At 39.4% G+C, this 20,388-nt stretch overlaps 2 protein-coding genes across 2 annotated transcripts; one reads left to right on the top strand and one right to left on the bottom strand.

Annotated features, from left to right (window-relative positions):
- Nucleotides 1-25: 25 nt before the first annotated feature.
- LOC109593724 (uncharacterized) lies at nucleotides 26-1,247 on the top strand. Its single transcript, XM_020008721.1, has 5 exons — nucleotides 26-251; nucleotides 629-713; nucleotides 769-902; nucleotides 951-1,037; nucleotides 1,083-1,247. The coding sequence occupies exons 1-5, from the start codon at nucleotides 48-50 to the stop codon at nucleotides 1,155-1,157; spliced, it is 585 nt and encodes a 194-aa protein (XP_019864280.1). The 5' UTR covers nucleotides 26-47; the 3' UTR covers nucleotides 1,158-1,247.
- LOC100635425 (uncharacterized) lies at nucleotides 1,246-20,378 on the bottom strand. Its single transcript, XM_020008719.1, has 37 exons — nucleotides 20,159-20,378; nucleotides 19,914-20,104; nucleotides 19,676-19,834; nucleotides 19,341-19,495; nucleotides 18,975-19,121; nucleotides 18,864-18,909; nucleotides 18,640-18,749; nucleotides 18,510-18,583; nucleotides 18,221-18,363; nucleotides 17,001-18,096; nucleotides 16,547-16,673; nucleotides 16,191-16,319; nucleotides 15,326-16,039; nucleotides 15,137-15,265; nucleotides 14,637-14,894; nucleotides 12,949-14,550; nucleotides 12,088-12,796; nucleotides 10,262-11,904; nucleotides 9,157-10,139; nucleotides 8,936-9,097; nucleotides 8,621-8,821; nucleotides 8,238-8,565; nucleotides 8,039-8,176; nucleotides 7,691-7,900; nucleotides 7,478-7,645; nucleotides 4,887-6,529; nucleotides 4,560-4,806; nucleotides 3,885-4,444; nucleotides 3,600-3,828; nucleotides 3,451-3,524; nucleotides 3,301-3,374; nucleotides 2,907-3,075; nucleotides 2,576-2,799; nucleotides 2,314-2,475; nucleotides 2,098-2,175; nucleotides 1,765-1,953; nucleotides 1,246-1,551 (listed from the first exon to the last, which is right to left on the bottom strand). The coding sequence occupies exons 1-37, from the start codon at nucleotides 20,334-20,336 to the stop codon at nucleotides 1,342-1,344; spliced, it is 13,659 nt and encodes a 4,552-aa protein (XP_019864278.1). The 5' UTR covers nucleotides 20,337-20,378; the 3' UTR covers nucleotides 1,246-1,341.
- Nucleotides 20,379-20,388: the final 10 nt, after the last annotated feature.

Here is a 20,388-nt window from a genome sequence, read left to right as displayed (position 1 = left end):
CATTTCCTCAAATTCCTGTAGAAAACTTGATGTTTCCTTAGCTGCCAATGGACGACATATATGGTAGAGAGTTGTCTTTCAGCAAAGAATCCTTCCTCACAGAGACTGGCCATCGTGTTTGCCGGATAAAAGTGTCCAGAAACAACAATGGTGGAACTTCTAGCCTGTGGGCGGGGTTTGTACTTATAGCTGGTTTGCTGTGCATCTGTAGAATGTCTTGTTTTGTGGTGAACACTTCACAATATATTACTGTAAGCATGGAATATTATTATGTCTACTCTATTAACGTAAAAAAATCAGCTTTAAAAAACTGACTCTGACGAACTGATGATGATAGCTACCCACCCAATGCACTACAGTACAGGGGCTTTGGCTCGATCTTTAAGTAACTTTAAAAATTCATAATAAATTCAATTTTGATTGGAGTTAGCTCAAACTTGCTACACAACATAAAAACATGCATATGCATCAGAAAATGGAATAAAATGGAGAATTTTTTTCTAGTCATTTTTGGTGAAATTTGGTCAAACAGGGACTTTGGCCCAATTTTTAATTAGCTTTTAAAACTTTGTAATTTTTACCATTACTAGTACTGTAATTATGGTAATGATTTTTTGCTTTGTGGTAGGTTCCCATTAGTGTTGAGTTATCAGCATATCTGATAATAGTAGGACTGATACTGTTATCCAATAATACTGGCTCACCTCCTAAAGGTAATCTTATATTGATTATTATTTGCCAGTAGAGCTGGTTTGAATTGTTCTATAGATACTCTTCTAGTCATGGAAAGGATTGGTATTCAAATAACTCATGAGTCAGGATGGCTTTGGTCAAGACCAAGTTCTCTCTTTCTTTCCCTTCGTTCAATACACAATGTCATAATGGTGGAAACATTCTTCAGGGTAAAATGATGTAAATAATAACAACTATAATTGATGTATCCTTGGCAGCACAAGGTTATCTTCTACCTGGCAATATTGATAAAACCCGATGATCATTGTGAGCTCAAAAATACAAAAATGATACCCATTTTTACAGTAAGGACAATCATTAATCACATGAATATCTGTTTATACAAATAGGATTTATTGCCTAGACACAGATTACTTGTTGATGTGTATCAGGAGATAATGTCATTATTAGATTTTGGTGAGTAAATTAAGCTTCTCTCCAAAACTGTCAATAAAATAATATCATCATCATCAATCTCTTTGCAATCATTTTAAAAAATAACAAATTATTAAAAACTGTATAACTGAATAATAATTAATAATAATAATAATAATAATAATAATAATAATAATAATAATAATAATCTAGCTATCATTCACACTCATATGCCTAGACATCGAAATCAGATGGATTAATCGTATCAAGTTCAACTTTAAGGATATCAATTTGTTTCACAAGGTCCTTGCAGTGCCTACGTAGTGCCCCTCCATTGCTACGTGCTAGTGAGAGCCTAATGGTTCCCTCTACCAGTTCAGTCCTCCATTTGTTACACTGCTGGAGTATCTCTTCCTTGCGATAATAAAAGTGCTTCAAGATGATCTATGCAAATTAATAAATATATTAAATTTCTCGTTAAGCAAATAAAAAAGTAGAAAAAATAAAAGTGCTTCAAGATGATCTACATGTGTGTGCATACAATAAAAATAAAATTTGTTTTCAAGCAAACAAAAAAGTAGAAATTTAATACTAAAATTAATAATAATAAACAAATAAATAAATAATTTGAGCTCTTATAGTGTGCACAGTGCCTACCTGCTTAAAGCAAGGTGATGGCTGTCTCAAGTTATCAATCATGGCCCATTGAATCGTGGCCACAAAGATATCAGCATTATAAATAAGTGACTTGGAGTCGCCATAAGGTGTCCCTCTATGCTGCTCATAGCCTGGCTCATTGAAGAAAGGCTCAGGGACCAGTATCAGTGACTGGATGGAGACTAGAACCTAGAAAATAATTATGTGAGGATTTACAACTATTTCAAGTCTATTATCAAGTAAGGAATAATGAAGCATTGATTGAGTGCTAATTAGCATTAGTATTTGAGCTAAGATTAACATGCAGATCCCAACTGTGGCTCAATGACTTACTTGCAGAAAGCTTGATGTGGTTGGATTCCACTTCTCCTCTGGCCTACCGTGCCATGTATTAAGAACGCTCAGACAAACCTTGAGAGAAACACAAAATAAAAGATGAACAAGGGAGTACAGCAAGTCTTATTTGCTCTACAGAAACTGTATATATTCATAGTTATAAGCATCAGTGTAAAAATGAATTAGTGTATAATGTTAGTACTTGCACATTACCTTTCCATCATTGTACAGGTTAGGATTAAATCTAACAGAGCCTTGACCAGTCGTGCACAAATTAATGGACATAGGGACAGAGGGATACTCTGGAGGAAAGTAAACATCAAATAAAAAGCATCCATTAGCATAAGGTGTGTCCGATGGACCTGTAATAAGGACCTGTGACAAATGAAGAGAGAGAGAGAGAAAGCAAAAGGACATTGTGAAGAGAGAAAAAGAGTCAAAAATAAATGCAACACAAATATACGGGAACAGTTACCTTCATTACATCTAGCCTCTCTTCATCACAACAGAGGAAGACAGTGGAGGATAGTGATAGAGGTAATGATGTACTGAGGGATGCTACCTCTTGAGCAAGCCGCCTTGCTCTGGAGGGAGCAATGTTTGACATATTGTTGAGTATCTGATTAGAGTAATGATAAGGGACAGCGAATATTAACTTGGACTCGTCATTTGGATCATATTCTGTTATCTGATAGGTATCTAAAATAACAATAATAAAAATAATAATAATAAATAATAATAATAATACTAATACTAATAATTTAAATTGACCATGTTATTAGCTATGCATGTAGTAAACTGCTTACCAAACTGTAATGGTCTCATTGCTTCGATATAGTCTTCATTTTTACTATCTGCTGAGTCCACTCTCTTTATTTCTTTCTCCTCTTCTTCTCTATCGCTGGCAATAGACTCAATCTCTTTGCTACATTTCACTATCAGGGAAATGATTTCGGGTAGTTCGACCTGCCCCTTCTTATCAAGTCGAGGAGGAATGGGAGGAGGAGAAGCAGGAGGAGGAGGAGGAGGGAAAGGAGAAGTTGAAGAGGAAAAAGAAATAGAAGCAAGTGAAGGAGAAGAGGAAGAATGAGGAGTAGGAACAGAAGGAGGGAGAGAGGGGGAGGTAGAGGAGGGAGGATGAGAATGAGTAGGGAGAGGAGGAAGGAGAGGGAGAGGAGGATGGAGAGGAGAGACAAGCACTGGTTTAGGAGGAGGATGTGGCAGTGAGGCTTTTGAGGTTGATGGAGGAGGATTGCTGTCAGAAACAAGTGGATCTACACACAAACATATGATAATAAATATTAATAATAATAATAATAATAATATAGGTACATGTAATTAATTTTTTACCATTAGCATTTGTCGTAGATGAGGAGTCCTGTTTTCTTGGAGTTCTAACACTTTCAGGACTTTTCTTTGGAATACTAACATTGAGAAAGAGGAGAAAGTTTATGTATTCATTAGTTATAGCTATTATAGGGATTAGGGGTGGAGCATACTTCAATGTCTTGAGATAGGTTTGAGCAATCCCGTTCAATCGCTGAACAAGATTAGCTAAATTCCTCCGGCTCTTAATAGCCCTCGACTTGTCAAACTGATCATCATCATCGTCAGATTGAAGATTTATTTTCAAGAAAAGGAGGTGATGACAGGACTGGTTACGTGCCATTGATAACAACAATAGCAATACTGACTTGTAGACTTGAGTGTGATTAGATATGTCAAGAACTAGAGAAAGGGGAGCATGAAATACAAAAGCAATGGGTTCCTATTCTTTTACTTACTGGAGTCATTGCTCAAGTAATGAGCTAGTGCTGGTATCAGACAAGAGACAGATAAGGTCTTTATGACATCCTCTGTATACAAGTAGATACTTGAAAGGGACTCTGTTTCAATTCCCTCAGACGTCATAAATTCTAGATCTTCATTCGAGTCTTCTGTAATCTCATTTTGAGCCCCTTCACCACCACTACCAAGAGCTGGATCCATGTCATCATTACTAGTCCTGCTACTGGTGATAGTCCCAGTATCTGAAGTAATGCAGATAGGATCATTATTGACTGCATCAGTAGCATCCTTATCACTCCCTTTTTCTTCTGATTCAGAACCTTCTTCACTTTCTTTTTTCTCTTCCTCCTCCATCACTTGATTCTTCTCTTCATTCTCTTCTCTTATATTCAACCATTCTCCTAATATGGCCAGACAAAGCGACGACAATAACTCGTTTGACTGGTTCTCCTGTAGCATTGCACTGATGTCCCAAGCAGAGGAAGTAGAGCCTGTACCAAAACCAGTTCCTTTTGCCCAGTACTCTTTATCTTTTGATGTAACAGTCTTTACATTTCTTAATAAAAATTGATAATTTACAAATCCACACACAACACATATGCAGTAAGTACATGCACATATATATCAAATGGTGATAAAAGTTTGTGAGTGTGTGAGTAATGTATTCTTACTTTGATGATTCTAATTTGTTAGCTGCATCAGTTTTCTCTCTGTTGTTATTGCCACCAGATCTTGGTTTATGCTGGGTTGCTCCAGAAAGGCAGGAGAGTATGTGGTGTATGATTCCAATCCGGTACATCTCAGCTCTTAATCTGAGCCTCTCCGAAGAGGAGGAGGAGGAGCGGACAATGTGAAAGAGATAGAGAAACGGGAGGAATGAGAGAAGATCTAGCAATGATGGCGGTAACTGCTTCTCAACTAAAATAGAGAGAGAGAGGTGAAAGAGAAGCAAGAAGATCAAAAATGAAAAAGGAAATAAATATAATATATTCGATTACTTTCTTCAGTAGCTCCAAGGACTCCTCTCAGCAAATACCACACGTAAGTTCGAAGTTCTGTCCTACCCAATATCTCTCCATACTCCCTTAATCTCATTCCCAGACCAAGAGCAACATAGGAATGAGGCAGGAGGAAGGAGGCTGGACTATAAGAAGGTAATCGGGATACACAAGCATTTACAACTGATTCAAAGGAGGTAGGACAACCCTTCCAGAGTCCAGGGTGAAGGAAAGGGAACAGCTGTGATAAAATAAAGACACCGCCTGACTCAGCAAACACTTTAAGGAAAGACTCAGACTCATTGAAATCAGCGACGAGAGAAGAGGTCTCCGCTCTACTGACTCTCAGAGCTCTAGAGTGTGAGCAACCATACAAAAGAGACGGAGGGACTTGTCTTATTCTAGTGCCTATTGGGTACATCTCTTTGCCTGCCTCGCTCTTAAAGGCGATGCTGACTTTTGAGCTAGTTGCATCAGGCTGAGCTATGACACTGAAATCAAATATATTGATCTGAAAAGGTTTCTTGGTCTGGTTTGATGAGGTTTTTGAGCCCCCGCCCGTCCCTCCCTCTGCTACCCTCTCTCCATTACTGCTGGGTCTCTCTGACCCTAAAGAGAGGAGGGAGAGGAGTCGATTAAGTGTGTACTCTGAAGACAACTTCAGATAATAGTAATTAGTGTTTAATGGGTAGGAGGGATGATAGTGGGGGCAATCATAAGAAGGTGTGATGGAGTCTAACTTGATCCTATCATTAGAGGAAGGAGAGGTTGATGAAAGAGACTGGGGGAGGAGGCACTCATCAATTTCCAATAACAAATGAACAGCCTCCGGTCCTAGTATGTGATCAATGATGAGGGTTCTGATAAACGGTGTGATTTCTAAACTAACAGAGCTACCAAAGTCACCAGAAGCAGTGACTGGCTCTAGTGAATATTTCCCTTGTAGGCAATTGAGTAGTAGATTTATAAACTGCTTCTTACCAAGTACAGAGAATTTCGAACAGACAGAGAGATACTGTTGCATGATGTGCTGCAAGAACTCCATTTCATTGTGTGGTATGAGGTCTGAGGGCTCATTGCAGAGCTTCATTAGTAGAGGGAGGAAACCATCACTGGATGATACCAGTGCCTCTTGAGCTAACTTGTGACCAAAGACTAGATCAGTCAGGAAACCAACCAGTGAGCATATTGATACAAGTGTTGATCTAATACAATCAATACTGATTGATTTAGAGTCAGAATCAATACCGATTGATTCAGTATTAGGATCAACACTGATTGATGATTCAACATCAGGATCAAGAGGTGATTCAGTCTTAAGATTTGAAGCAGGAGTACTAGTCAATCCACTTGTTTTCATCAATACATGCTTGACTGATGAAGTTAACCTGCAAATGATGTCACGGAGTAATTGGCTACTCAACAGCATATTCATGCACTCATCAGACAGTGAAGAATCAGCTAATGTCTGCAGTACACGCCCACTCTCAGACGAGGGAAGTTCCTCTAGGAGAGAGGCAGCAATTGTCATGGCAACAGAGAACCAGGGTGGGTGGAGTCTGCATAATGACATTAGTATGGACGAGAGAGAGAGTTTAAGAGAAGTGCAACACTCCTGGGATATACTGATATTCAATAATGACCTGAAAATTAAAAAAATATTATTTATAAAAATTCTATTAAAAATTTAAGATAATTTTGGAGTCATTCTTTGGAAAAAACCATGGGCTATAGTACAGGGTACTTTTTAGAAATTGGCCCATTTCTTTAAATGGTCGTAACTTGAAAAATTGAAGTCGAAATCAACTCAAACTTTCTACATAGCATAACTACATCAATATGTATCTGAAAATGTAATAAAAAATTGTTGTGATTTCGGAGCCATTTTTTGGAAAAAACCATGGGCTATAGTACAGGGTAATTTTCAGATTTTTGGGATTTTCTTAAAATGGCCGTAACTTGAAAAATTAAAGTCAGAATCAACTCAAACTTTCTACATAGCATAATTACATCAATATGTATCAGAAAATGTAATAAAAAATTGGGGTGATTTCGGAGCCATTTTTTGGAAAAAACCATGGGCTATAGTACAGGGTAATTTTCAGATTTTTGGGATTTTCTTAAAATGGCCGTAACTTGAAAAATTAAAGTCGGAATCAACTCAAACTTTCTACATAGCATAATTACATCAATATGTATCAGAAAATGTAATAAAAAATTGGGGTGATTTCGGAGCCATTTTTTGGAAAAAACCATTGGCTATAGTACAGGGTAATTTTCAGATTTTTTGGATTTTCTTAAAATGGCCATAACTTGAAAAATTGAGCTCAGAATCAGCTCAAACTTTCTACATAGCATAAAGACATCAATATGCATCAGAAAATGTAATAAAAAATTTAGGGTGATTCTGGAGTCATTTTTTAGAAAAAACCGTGGGCTATAGTACATGGTATTTTATAAAAATTGGCTCGTTTCTTTAACTTGAAAAAGTGAAGTTGAAATTAGCTTAAACTCTCTACACAGCAAAAGAACATTAATATGTATCAGAAAAGTAATTGAAAACAAGCGATTTAGATCAAGCTAAAACTTACTTAAATAATTCCTCATTTAGTCCCAAGTCCATCAAATGAGAAGCTGAACCAGCTGGAGTGTTCCAGAGTGTATTAGCAACAGCCCTCAGCATAGCAGGCAGGGATGAAGACACCTGCACACTGGAGTCTGATAACAATTCTGATATCATCTTTAGGACAGACACAACCCTAAAATAAAGCCAATAATACTGGTACATGTACAATGTTATTCACCTTGTCAGTCCAGACTCTCCTTCAGCTTTCAATAGCAATAAGAGAAGATCAATGCCAGACCCATTACCACTGGTGACCTTGGAGACGGTAAAGGGCGTGGCTTCGGGAAACTGGGATTTGAAGAGAAGGAGAGTGAACTGATTACCAAACTCATGATAGGAAGAGGAGACAGAGAGAAGGAGGGACTGGAGATTCTTTAAAGCTAATGAACTAAATATTTAAAAGAAAAAACAATCACTTGCAAATGTACATAAAATTCATGTACATGTACTACCAGGAGTCCACGATGGACTCCTGGTATTTTATATTTTAAAAAATCATCTTAAATTATTTTTCTTAAATTCTGACCTCAGTGACCTGTTGTTCAATAGGGATACACAAACGGGTAAGAACTGATGCATCTCATTATAAACAACTGAATTAATGGAATCACTTGCACCTGGCACTGACTGTATCCATTCATGCAATATATTCAACCAGCCCTCACTGGAGAGAAAGAGAGTAGTCATAAAGACACAGTGCAAATTGCTGAATAATCGTTTTCTACCTTGAGTGAGAAGTGTCTTTATTATTATCAGAAGATGGGATCTTGGTATTCTTCTCTTTCTTATCCTCTCTCTCCTCATCTGCTGAGAACAGGCCAGGAGTGCCAATACTCCCATACACAGTCCCCAGTAGCAGGAGGTTCGAGAGAGAGAGGGAGTCAGTAACTTTTGGGCGACGCAAGTGTAGCCATATTTCATTAGCGATGACAGGAGACGTCAGTTCAATCCTTATACCAGTCAGGCCAGCAGTACCTAGAGGAGGGGATAGTTGTATGGGCTTGCTTAAGCTACTGGGTCTTGAGAATTCGATTTTAACTTGAGAAGGACCACCTGCAAAACAGAGAGACAGTAAGAGAGCTAAGGCAGTAGAATGAGTAGGACGTACTCTGAGAGAGGTTGGCTGGTTGGTAGATGTGTACAGAGTGGAGTAGTACGGGCTGTGTTAGACTGACGTGTAAAGTCAGCCAGTTGGTGTCTTTGGGATAAGTGTATTGGAAAGCGGCTCCCTTTCCGGTCTGATCCTTCAGGTTCACTGACTGGATGTCTTTTAATGAGGGACAGCCATGAGGACTAGCTTTCACAGTTGCTTTAAAAGAAATAATTATTACAAATAAATTAATAAATGATGCAATGTTTAATGAAGTAGATGGGCCTTTACTATTATTCTAATTATAATAAGTCATATTAAAAGCAGACTTACCTTTGGGAAAGAAGTTAATAAGATGGCTTCCTTCCTTGTATGGTTTGGGAGCTTCCAGTAAACCTAGACCAGAGACAGCGTGCTTAAGAGAGTGGTCACTGGGCGTGGCTTTACAAAGCTGAGCTGATAATATGAAACAGTTCAGAACGGCTTTAGCTCCGCCTAAAAATAAAAAACAATAATAATAACAATAATAATTGTATGTATGTAAATAAAGTAACCTTGAGTGATGAATAGTGATAAGTCGCCAGTGTCTTGCCGCTTGTCTTCTTTCTTGACCTCCACTACATTTTTCTCTTTCTCCTTTTCTTCCTTTCCCTTTCTTTTGTGTCCATGATCTTTAGACTTCCTTGCAGTCTCGGGATCCTCGACTTCCCTTTTGTTCAGCTTTACCCCGGGAGGTTTTAGAAACTGGCAGAGTGATTGCATTACTAGTACCTGTGACTCGTTGAAACTGCTAACACCTACCACTCCCCTCCCTCCTCCTCCTCCCTTGATCATGTCTTCCAATATTAGAAGGAACAGCTCTCTAAAACAAGCCAAGGACTGGCAATTGTTTCTCAAGAATTCCACGAAATCTTTTATGAGTCCCAAAAATGAGGAAGCGGAAGTAGAAGACATTGAGTCTGCAGTAAAAGAACCAGTCAGGGAGAGGAGCAAACCTCTCAATTGTTTGCTGTCAGTTAAGATAATGTCCACCAGTGGTGCATCTGGTGTTGCATAAACAGCTTCACTAGTGGAACCAGAAATACGACAGAACTCTGTTATAGTTGATAGATATGGCTTAGCACAAGAGAGCCCTAGCAGCTTCTTTAATAATTTGATAAGATCTTGTAGAACCGACAGCGATGAGGAAGAAACTGCCTGGCTTTGAGATTGAGGAGCATCAAGACTGATCCATTTAGTGTCTTGAGACGACGTGGAGCCAGAGAAATAATACATGTGTCTTCTACTCCTGTCTCCCTCTGACACGGACCCAAAGAGCTTCAGGGGTGGCCTCTGGGAAGGACTGGAGGCCTTCACTAGCTGAGAGAGTATGATATTAATAAAGTCTTTGATGACAGAGAGAGAGGCTAGCACTGTAGTAGCATCATGGTTGGAGACTCCTTCAACTGGTGGAGGAGGAAAGAGGAGATCTAAAGTGGCTGTTTGCTGTAGGCAGTAAATGAGTGCAGAGAGATAGGGAGTTGAAGAAATGTCTGACCTACTCGTAAAGGAAAAGAACAAATAACTTACAGTAAGTGAGAATGACATACAATAAATAATATTAAAAATATAATTTAGAATATTAAAAATACAGCAATGTGTACATGTACACGCACTAACTTGTCCTTCAAGACTTGAACTAAAACTGACAAGAGAAGGTTGATCCCTTTTTCCCCTTTACCCTCTCCTCCTCTCTCTTTCGCTCCTCCTTCTCCTCCTTTCTTGCTAATGAAATTGATTCCAGCTATCCTTGTCAATAATTTAATAAAGACGGCGTCTTGTTTGCTGGAGTAAGACTCCTTCTCTTTGTTCTCCATCATACAGCAGTGGAGGAGAACCTCTTTCAACCTCTCCTTCTCTATATTAACCTTTGCACTGCTCACGTCACTCCCACTCACCAATTGACACGCCTTCAAGTGAGAATGAATAAGCGACAGTGTCATGTGACAAGATTGGAAATCACCCGAAGTCATCATTAGGAGGTGACGAAAAAGATGGGAGAGAGTAGTCGAAGCGAATAAGCCGCAATCCTCGCTTGGTAGTAGTTGAGAGAAGAGTTTCCTTTTGATACTTTTCACTAGCGAGTGACACACGTCATTCCAAAACTTTAAGAATGACGTGGCATCTATTGACGTAAATGAGAATGGGAAACTCTCGGCATAAATGGACTCAAAGGCATCAAACAAGTTCTTTAGGTTGGCAGCACTCTCCGTTGTTTTAGACAAACTTGTCTTTTGTTTCTCTTTCTTATGCTCTGAGCTGCTTCCTGCTTCATCCACACACACACCAACTGACTCAGTGAGAGTTTCAGTAGACCAGCTGGCACTAATAGGCCTGGCTAGTTTTATACTGTCCAGCAATGACTGATAGGAGTCTTTCATCATAACCTGAAGCCCAAGCTCAACTGGAAAGAGTGTGCTAGTTTCAAGCCTAGCATCAACACTATTTGATACTAAATAAGACGAGTATGAGGAGTGAGAAGTAGTTGGGGAGGGTTTCTTTGCTTTGCTGCTGTGCTTTGGCGTTAGGGGAATTGACGACTGTTTCTCTAGCTTCTCTTGCATCGATAGTTTCTTGTGAATCGACTTATGGAGCGAGGACTGAAGGGATGTAGTGGATTTGGAGGATTTAAGAATCTTTTTTGGCGCAGGCGGAGGGGTAGAAGAGGATAGAGGGGGAGGGGGTGGTGGAGGTTTAATAAACTGAGAATCATCACTACTGTCACTGCTGTTCTCTCCTGAGGGAACATCATTATTTATTGCATCTACTGATGATAAATCAAACTGACTCCCACCGTCCTCCTTATTAGTGACTCCACCATCTTCCTTCTTTGTCTCTTTTTGACACTCTTCATCATTAGCTCCACTTTTATCTTCTTCCTTTAATCCACTGCCTTCTTCACTAACAGCATCAAGTATCTTATTCTTGCTGCTGCTGGTGGTGACTATACTGCTGCTATTTAGTGATACTTCAATACAAGAGAGTGATGAATGGATTCTCTCTACACCACTTAAGCTCTCTTTCCTTGACCTCAGGTTCTTTCTATTGACCGCCAGCCTCTTCTCTCTTAGTACCAGTCCAACAACGAGAGTCTGGACTGCATGACACGCCCACTGGAAACTAACGAGTCGTCCATCCTCTCTCTCGTCTCCCTCGTCCTCAATGAGAGAGGGTTTCTGACAGGTGGAGGTGATTAATGTCTTGAGTTGGTGGAAACTGATAGAGAGAGAGCATGACATATGACAGAGCAGAGCTGTCAGTGTCTGTAGAAAGAGCATAATGTGTATGTAATGATGTAGAGAAAAGAGAGACAATAACAGCTATAATGAATGCATAATGAAAAGCATCAGTGAATACATGTACAGTAATAATAATAATAATAATAATAATAATAATAATAATAATAATGGTAATAATTTATGCATAATTATACATTGTAGCCTCACTTTACAAACAATTGGTACTTTATCCCAATCACTGTCCTTACAGTACCTGACCAGAAGGCACACAAGGCCTTCACTACTAGTCTTCAATACAATGTCAGATAACCGTAGATTCATACTCACGCTACCAGAATGGGAATCAGTCTGAGAGGTGGTATTGGGTCCCTTCCCTCCATGATCAGTCTCACGCTGCTGGGCTGCTTTGGCAAACTTGTTCAATGTCTTCTCAATCCTCTTCACCTGAGACCTCAGAGAGTTCAATTTAGCAATAAGGTCAGGATCGGGCACTAATGAAAAGAGGGTCTCTAGTAAATCCTTAGCTTCTTCAAGCCTCGAAATTTTATGGAATATTTCAGCAGCTGTCATATCACTATATGCATCGACAACAGGAGAGGGAGGGATGAGAGGGAGGCTGAAGATATTGCTGTCTTTATTTCTTGTGTCATCAGAAGAAAAGTCATGAGGGAGGAGAGGGAGAGTAGGTACAAAGACATTGCTGTCTTTATTTCTTGCATCGTTAGAAGAGAGGACATGAGATAGCAAGAGCGTCAGCCACTGGACACAATGTGAATCAAACTCTTCAGTTTGTTCTTCATTGTCTTGCGACACGAGAGGTCTTAGAGTATCAGTCAGTAGAGAGAGGAGCTCCTCTAGTACACTAAAGTTTGTAGTCATTGTGCATTGACATAAAGCAGAGAATTGAAGTATAACCCTAAAATAAAAGAAATATAATTATATGGTGATTCTATAAGCACATTACACCATTATAAATATACTAGATATTTAATGAATGCATATAAATTATCATGTACACCTACATGTACATGTACATGTATATGTTGTCGTAATATTAATCGCTCTTACCTTTCCTTGTTAAAAGTCAATGGTTGGTTACTATTGAAAAGCTCGTGAAACAGTTCAGCTAGCAGGTCTCCCCACCATTCCTCAGCACCACAGAGCTTCACTAACAATGCACACATCCTTGAGTGTATAGACTGACCAGTGTTGAGACAGACTGAGAGGAATAATGCTCTACACTCGTCTCTACCCATTCTCATTGCATCTAAAGAGTCACTAATTGATGGGTGGAGCCTGTTGCTAAGGAGGAGCAACGTATTAGTAATACAGCTGGTGAATTTTATTAATTTCTTTAAAGAGACTGAGTTATAGTTGAACAACTCCTTCACCTCTTCTTTCTCTTTGCTTACTATGCTAGGATCAGAATCAGTGATCTGATCAGTAGTACCGCATGTTGAATCAACATTAATTTGATTCTCATTGATTTCTCTAATCTGATTCCTGATCCTATTCAACTTGACTTGAGCCTCAAAGCAGCGCTGGTGAACCAAGAGGAGGTGCTTCTTGAACTGCTTCCGTAGCAAAGGGAGGGAGTTCCCACGATGAAACATCTTCAACAAATCTTTCAGTTCTTTCAATGAATGGAGATACTGTGAGCTTAGCCTAGCTTCCAGACCAGAGAGAAGAGATGGGCTATAGCCTTGAACGGGAAGAAGTGGCTTTCCATAATATTGACCGAGCGATATCACACACCTCTCACTTGAAGTGGTGATGACACTCACAAATGTCAAACGAATGTAGCGGACTAAAGGGGGTGGGGCCAGGTTACCAATGGCAACCATACGAGAGGCGAGTTCTGTTGATTGTACGAGTTTGATTGATTCCGATTCCTCTTGAGAAGGCCAGCCACAAACTGACACGGAGGACAGCAAGTGATTTGATTGTATTGAGAAATCAGTGAGACGAATGATCTCTGAGAAATCAATGACGATGGAATGAGAGGTACCCGGTTTAATATTATCAATGGACACAGATAACTCGTCAGGACTCTCGGGAACACGAGACAATAACTTTGAAAGAGAAGACGAACTAGAAACAGGGTCTGGGGTACGAGAGGTGGGCGGAGTCAAGTTTTGGAGGGCGTGGTCTTGCATTTTATGAGGATAAAGGTAGCCGTAGTGATTTAGTGGCTGGTGAATGTTGAGATATGCTGTTAGCAAAGGATCGAGTTTATTATCATTATTTTTAGTAGAGTCAACGGGAGGTCGTACTATAACACCGGCAGACAATGAGCAGCAAGTATACTTTAATGGCAGTGTCTCTAGTAACCCTCTCTGAAATGAGAGGAGGTACGAACCATCTCTAAAAGGACTAGCAGACTCCTTTTTATCGCCAGAACTGGAGTCCTTCGTTTCGCCGTGTAGCAATAAAAGAAATTCAGGGTTGTATAGTGTAGGGGTTTTGGGGGTTTGGCTGGTGGGCGTGGTTTCTTTAGAGTCAGGAGAATAGTCTGGATTAGATATATAGTCTATGTATTCAGTGTAAGAACCAGTGAAAGGGACAGAAGAGGAGGAGGAGGAGGGAAGGGGTGGACGGGGTAGTAATTTAGAACTAGAGATAGACACGTCAAATAATTCAGAATCAAATATACTGCCATCTTGATTGAAACTATATGAAAGGGGAAAAAGGAGGAATGGTAATACAGTATTTCATTACATTTTCTGATAATGAAATTGTAATTTTTTCTCACTCACTGTGTCTGGAGTAACTGTGTGAATGATGAATCTCGTAAGAGTCTCTCGTGCGACAATCCAACCAGCTGTTCAAGGAGCACAGGACCAATCCGACCAATCAAATGAGGCGGAACATAATGACAGAGCTGCCGTAAAAACCACTGGAGAGAATAGGAGGAGGAGACGAGAGGGAGAGAAGGAGAGAGACTGATGAATGAGTCTGATAAAGATGATAAAAATGAGTCTCTTTGAGAAGTACTAGTATCATCTCCATCACTCCTACAAAAATAACAAGAACATTCTTTTATATCATATAGAGTAAGGCTGAAGATAAACTTTTAAGTTTAGCACATGCATGTACATGTACATGTACATGTACATGTACATGTAAATACATTTAGATGCACCAATGAAGTGATTATGAAAAAAGTTAACACACATTATTAAAAGATTCCTTTGAAATAAATAATACAATAAATGTAAATGAGCACAGGTCTATATCCCTCACTGCATGGAAGTACCTTGAGAGTATTGAGATAAATTGGGCACACTTATGAGCCAGGAGTCTGGACCCAGCAGTAACATAGCAATACTTAAGTATCGGCTCTAACAGCTGTGAACTAAGGACAATGATAGTCTTGAAAAACGACCTGAAAAAAAAGAAAAAGTAATGTTAATAAAATTAATGTAAATATACAGGAGGATCTTGCCTTTCATAATCAACACTAGCAATTGAAGTTATCCAGCATAAGATATCCAATGCATTGAACACAGTCTCATTGGAGACATGCCCCAAAGCTCCACCTTCTCCTGTGTCACGCCCACACACAGTAACGAGTAGTCTTTGAATGGTTTCTTCACTAAACACTAGAGGGAGGAGAGAGGGGAGAGAGGGACGACCCTTATACGGAAATAGAGTGAGACAGAAAACAGTGTGAACGACAGAAACTGGTTTGACGGGTTGTTGGGCCCTGCGTGACAGCCTAGACCTCACTGATCCTCCCCGCCCCACGTACCGCCGAGAAGGATAAGTTTTCTGGTCGCTGGTGACGGCCGACTCGCTGTCGGCCATTTCTTTTGTAAGACTAGAGTAATTAAGAGGAAAGAGATCCTCAAATGACAAGAGTAAAGTTGACTGATGAGAAGATAAGAGGAGAGGGTGGGAGAGAGAGACGGTGAGAGAGAGGTCAGTCACATCAATATACGGCTTTATAAATATTGGGCCACAGAGGGTCAAAAACCGAGTCTGATCTTCAGACCCGGCGGGAGAATTTCGATATTGGTCACACGAGGGGATCCGAAGGACAGAGAGGCTGAGAGTGGCCTGGTCTGAGATACAAGCTGGGGATGCTACGTTGATTTTGATCCTCAACGAACTGATGGACGGAATCTCTTCTGATGAAAACTTGATCTGAAATGTGTGACTATACATGAATGCAAAAAAAGCATTAAAATACTAAAAATTAAAAAAAATAATTAGCAGAAATCTACATACATGTACACTGTGCATGTAGATTTACGAGTATATGTACATGTACATGCAAGTCTAAAAGTATCATTATGTGAATGCAGTACCTGAAGGATTCTCCATTGTCCAGCTCAGGTTGATATTTCCATATTTTAGTGTTGAATAATTCACTGCCATTAACCAAAGAGGACCGCTCCTGTTTCTGTAGCATGTGTCTTGGGTTGTACTGGTAATACCTGACAAAGGAATGAAAATATTTACATTAATTTTAGTTTCATAAACTAATTAACTACGTATGCATGTATGCAGGCCCAAAAATGGCTACAAAAGTTTTATAAAAGCAATTTGACATCTTTATGCTGCATGTACAATGTACACATGTATGTAGAAATTTTGATAAATTTTTTTGAGTTATGAGGATTAAAAAAAGAAGATAAATGCTATGTTGAATGTGTGCTCTTACTGAAGTGGATGAAGTTCAGTCCAGCAGTTGTGAGAGAAACCAATAAATGGGAGTCCATTAGACTCAGTAGTGAATGCTAAATCCTTTAATAAACCTAGATCCTCATCAGTAAGCATAGGACCAGTGCCTGAAAAGGAAAAAATAATAAAAAATCAACTTTAAAAATTCATAAAAAAGCCAAATTTAATCAGAATGAGCTCAAACTTTCTATGCAATATAAGTACATGTATATGCATAAAAATTAATTATAAAAATAGACAATTCTCTCTATTCCAATTTTGGCAAAATTTGGCCAAAATCCCTGTACTATAGTACAGGAACTTTGGCTTGATTTTGGAGCAACTTTAAAAATTTGTAAAAAAATCTAATTTTGATCGGAATCAACTCAAACTTTCTACACAGTACACAACATAAATACATGTACATGTACATGTACATGATATGATGGACTCACTTAATCTTTCAATGGTACCTTCCTCTCTGTCCTTAACAATAGTCTCAATGCCAATATAAGAGACTGACCCATCAGGACTAGTAATGGCTAGTTTATCCAGTCCTTTACAGTACACACAGCCAGTCACTGGCCCATCAGTGTATACCATAACCTCCTTCAGTCCTTCCTTCACATTAAATACCTTTAGGGCTCCACACAGACTGACTGTAGCTAGTAACGACTCGTTGATTCCTGATCTGAATCCTGATAGCGATACAATGACGTCATCTCTCGAATCAAACGTGATCTTCTTAACGCAATGATCAATTTTAAAACTCGTACTTCCATTATCTGACTCAAAAAGACGATAGAGTAACAACGAGCCATGGTTACCAGTGGCAACAGGCTCCGCCTCTTCTCGGGTATTTCCCGGAGACAGTACTACTGCTATTAAGTCATCATATGGTAGCGGAATGATGCTAGTAATGATGGGTGTAGCTTTGCTGGTAGGTGTGGTTTCGTTAGTACTCAAGACTGAAGAACTATCAGTGGATGTAGTACAACAACTGCCTAACAAGAACACATCACAAAGACAAAAGGATTCTCCTTTCTTTCCTTCTCCGTCTCCATTAAGCATCTCAGACAAGTAAAGCTTACTGCCCTCAAAAGAAGAGGCCACCAAAGGATCATCCCCAAGCTCCTCCATTATCAACTCAAACAGATCATTGTCTGGCAGCTTGGGAACACCCTCTAGTAATCCCGTAGGAGGAGGAGGAGCTGTAGTGTGAACTGATCCCTGAGACACACTGCTATTGATACTAGTAGACTCGGTTGATTCAACTACACTATAAACTAGTATACAAGAATCCTCCTTTCCTTTTTTATTCTCCACAATACAGCCGATTATGAGCGAGGGTGTAGACTGGGTACCAGCCGAGGCACGACCCTGTGCCTCCATTGCCACCATGCAGAGTGATGTGATACGAATTACTTTAGAGGCGTGGTCTGAGAGGAGGGTCTTTGTGGGCGTGGTCTTCTTGTCTCTCTTTCTAATGGACGGAGGAGAGTGGCTTGTTTTATTGAGTAGTTCTTGTTGTAGATTAATGATACCATATTCCTAATTAATGAAAATGAAACCATGAAATAAAATGGACATTTCTGATTAATCATCATTTTATTATTATTATTATTATTATTATTATTATTATTATTATTATTATTATTATTATTATTATTATTACCTGTAGAAATAGTCCGTGCTTTGTTTGCCACACCTGAATGTTGCCGTCGAGTGTCACCGTAGCAACAAGTGTGGTGTTGAGAGAGGGTGATATCAAATGAATTGGAGAAGAAACACAAACAGCAGGATGTGTAGCCTGAGTATCTTTAGAGAGAGAGAGAGAGGAGGAGGATGAGAAAACAATTGATAAGTTGAGGTTATCATTTAGATACAATAAAAGGAGAGATATTCAAAGCCAAAGATGTATACACTATGCCACCATTATATATACAACTATTCCCAAAGCTTACATCTTGCAGTAACGTTGACCGTGTACTCTCCTTTAACATAAGGGCAATTCTGAGAATGTCTCGTGTGCTCCGACCTAAGAATAGAATGAGGCGAGAGTCATGTGATGTCAGCAGTATTTGAACATCTTACCAAGGCTCGTCAGAAGAGAGCCACCTGTGAACGTACATACCACAAGTAAAGCAGGTGGTCCTGTCTCCTTTAGAATGAGCAAGACTACTGACAGTAGCACTGGCATTAAGCTATAATCAAGAGAGAGGTAGGCATACATCATGAATGATGCACAGTATATGGAGTTTAAAAAGAGAGAGAAAGAGTTAGAAATAAAAGTGGAGAGTGCTTGAGCATAATCTTACCAAAGGATATAGTCCTGCCTCAGCCATTTTGTTTGGTTCAGCCCAACTAAAAATTACCACATATAATGACATGTACATGTACATCACTTTCTTTGTTACAATTACTCTTACATGTAGTTTTTGTGTGGCCAGCTGCTGTAGGCTAGTCTTCTCATTCCCTCAGAATACATCAGTGACATGTCACCACTTCCTAACTTCTCCCTTCCTCCCTCCAGTTGAATGAGGCGAGCTGAGAAACTACGATTAAGCAATAGCAGCCTAAAAATGTCAAAGAAAAGACAGAGAGAGAGAGAGAAAGAGAGAGAGGGAGAGGGAGAGAGAGAGAGAGGGAGAGGGAGAGAGAGAGAGAGGGAGAGGGAGAGAGAGAGAGAGAGAGAGAGAGAGAGAGAGAGAGAGAGAGAGAGAGAGAGAGAGAGGGAGGGAGAGAAACATCAAAATTGGTTAACAAATCAAGTACAATATGTACATAATAAATACCTGAATCTAATTGCAGATAGTACTGGTACTACAGGAGAGAGTGTTACACCTGCTTCAGGTTTCGCTCCACTCTTGCTCGGTTGATACGGAGTACAGAGTTTCTTAAAGAGATCCAACAAGTCGTCAAGAGGTCCCTTAATGATACAGTAACGCCACTAGGGAAGGAGGAGGTGAAATACAAGTGTATAAATGAAATAAAAGGAGGAGGAAGTACATGATAAAAGCAATAAATTTTAGCTATCTTTTTAAATTATTTGAATTAATATATAAAGTACTAAAATAATGATAGAAAGTGTAGGTTAAAATTAAATTAATTTTATAATGTAATGTGGTACCTTTTTTGCTGAAGGGGGTGTGGCGAAACTACTGATATTGGTTCTGTCCACTGATTCATCTATAAATGTCTGAAGTGTTTTAGCAATATCTTTAACTAGGCCTGAGAGACCAGCTGGAATAACAGCCGATGTATTAATCTCGTGCAGCAATAATCGAACCTACGAATTTCACCAATTAAACGTTAATTAACATTAATCATCACTACTTTGTACACAATAAATACAAAACCCAACTTACGTCTTCCGGCAATATCTCAATGCTAATGGTTTCCTTTCCGTCATTGGGTATCGACTGGAACGCTGTATCTAAGAGGAACCTTCCCTTAGTAACCGACCCTCTGGCAGAGAGACAAGAGCCACGAGCAAGGAGGAGCTTACCAGAGGAGGAGACGAGAGAGGAAAGAATGGGATCTGAAGAAACTGGACTATCTGGATATAAAAAAGAAAGAATATAATAATAATAATAATTATTATTATTGCTACCTAGTGATCCCAATAGTGTTTCTAGTGTAGAGTCGTAGAAATGTGCTGCTCCTTTAGCATCTGTCAGGACCAGGATGCCTTCATCCGGTAAGTAAGTGAGTGACTGGTGGGAAATTGGCCCACGGCCATCGCCTGAGGGCTTGGGAGAGACTGTATTCAGTTCAGCATCTGAAGCCATTACTGAGCCTCCTCCCTCTTCTGAGAGTGGGCGTGTCACCAACCACGCCCAC

The sequence above is a fragment of the Amphimedon queenslandica genome, unplaced genomic scaffold (genome assembly GCF_000090795.2).
Source record: "Amphimedon queenslandica unplaced genomic scaffold, v1.1 AMPQUscaffold_13507, whole genome shotgun sequence".
In the NCBI taxonomy this organism is placed as follows: Eukaryota; Metazoa; Porifera; class Demospongiae; order Haplosclerida; family Niphatidae; genus Amphimedon; species Amphimedon queenslandica.
Note: the sequence above shows the minus strand (reverse complement) of the source record. Positions and strands in the feature narration are given on the sequence as shown.

Bases quoted from the DNA above. Each gene is read 5' to 3' on its own strand.
- LOC100635425 (XM_020008719.1), bottom strand. From the start codon at position 20,336: ATGGCTTCAGATGCTGAACTGAATACAGTCTCTCCCAAGCCCTCAGGC. The intron at 18,584-18,639 runs GTAAGATGTTCA...TTCTATTCTTAG, and splicing joins CTCTCTTCTGACGAGCCTTG to GTCGGAGCACACGAGACATT. The intron at 18,097-18,220 runs GTAATAATAATA...TTCATTAATTAG, and splicing joins AGCACGGACTATTTCTACAG to GAATATGGTATCATTAATCT.
- LOC109593724 (XM_020008721.1), top strand. From the start codon at position 48: ATGGACGACATATATGGTAGAGAGTTGTCTTTCAGCAAAGAATCCTTC. The intron at 903-950 runs GTAAAATGATGT...TATCCTTGGCAG, and splicing joins TGGTGGAAACATTCTTCAGG to CACAAGGTTATCTTCTACCT. The intron at 1,038-1,082 runs GTAAGGACAATC...TTATACAAATAG, and splicing joins AAATGATACCCATTTTTACA to GATTTATTGCCTAGACACAG.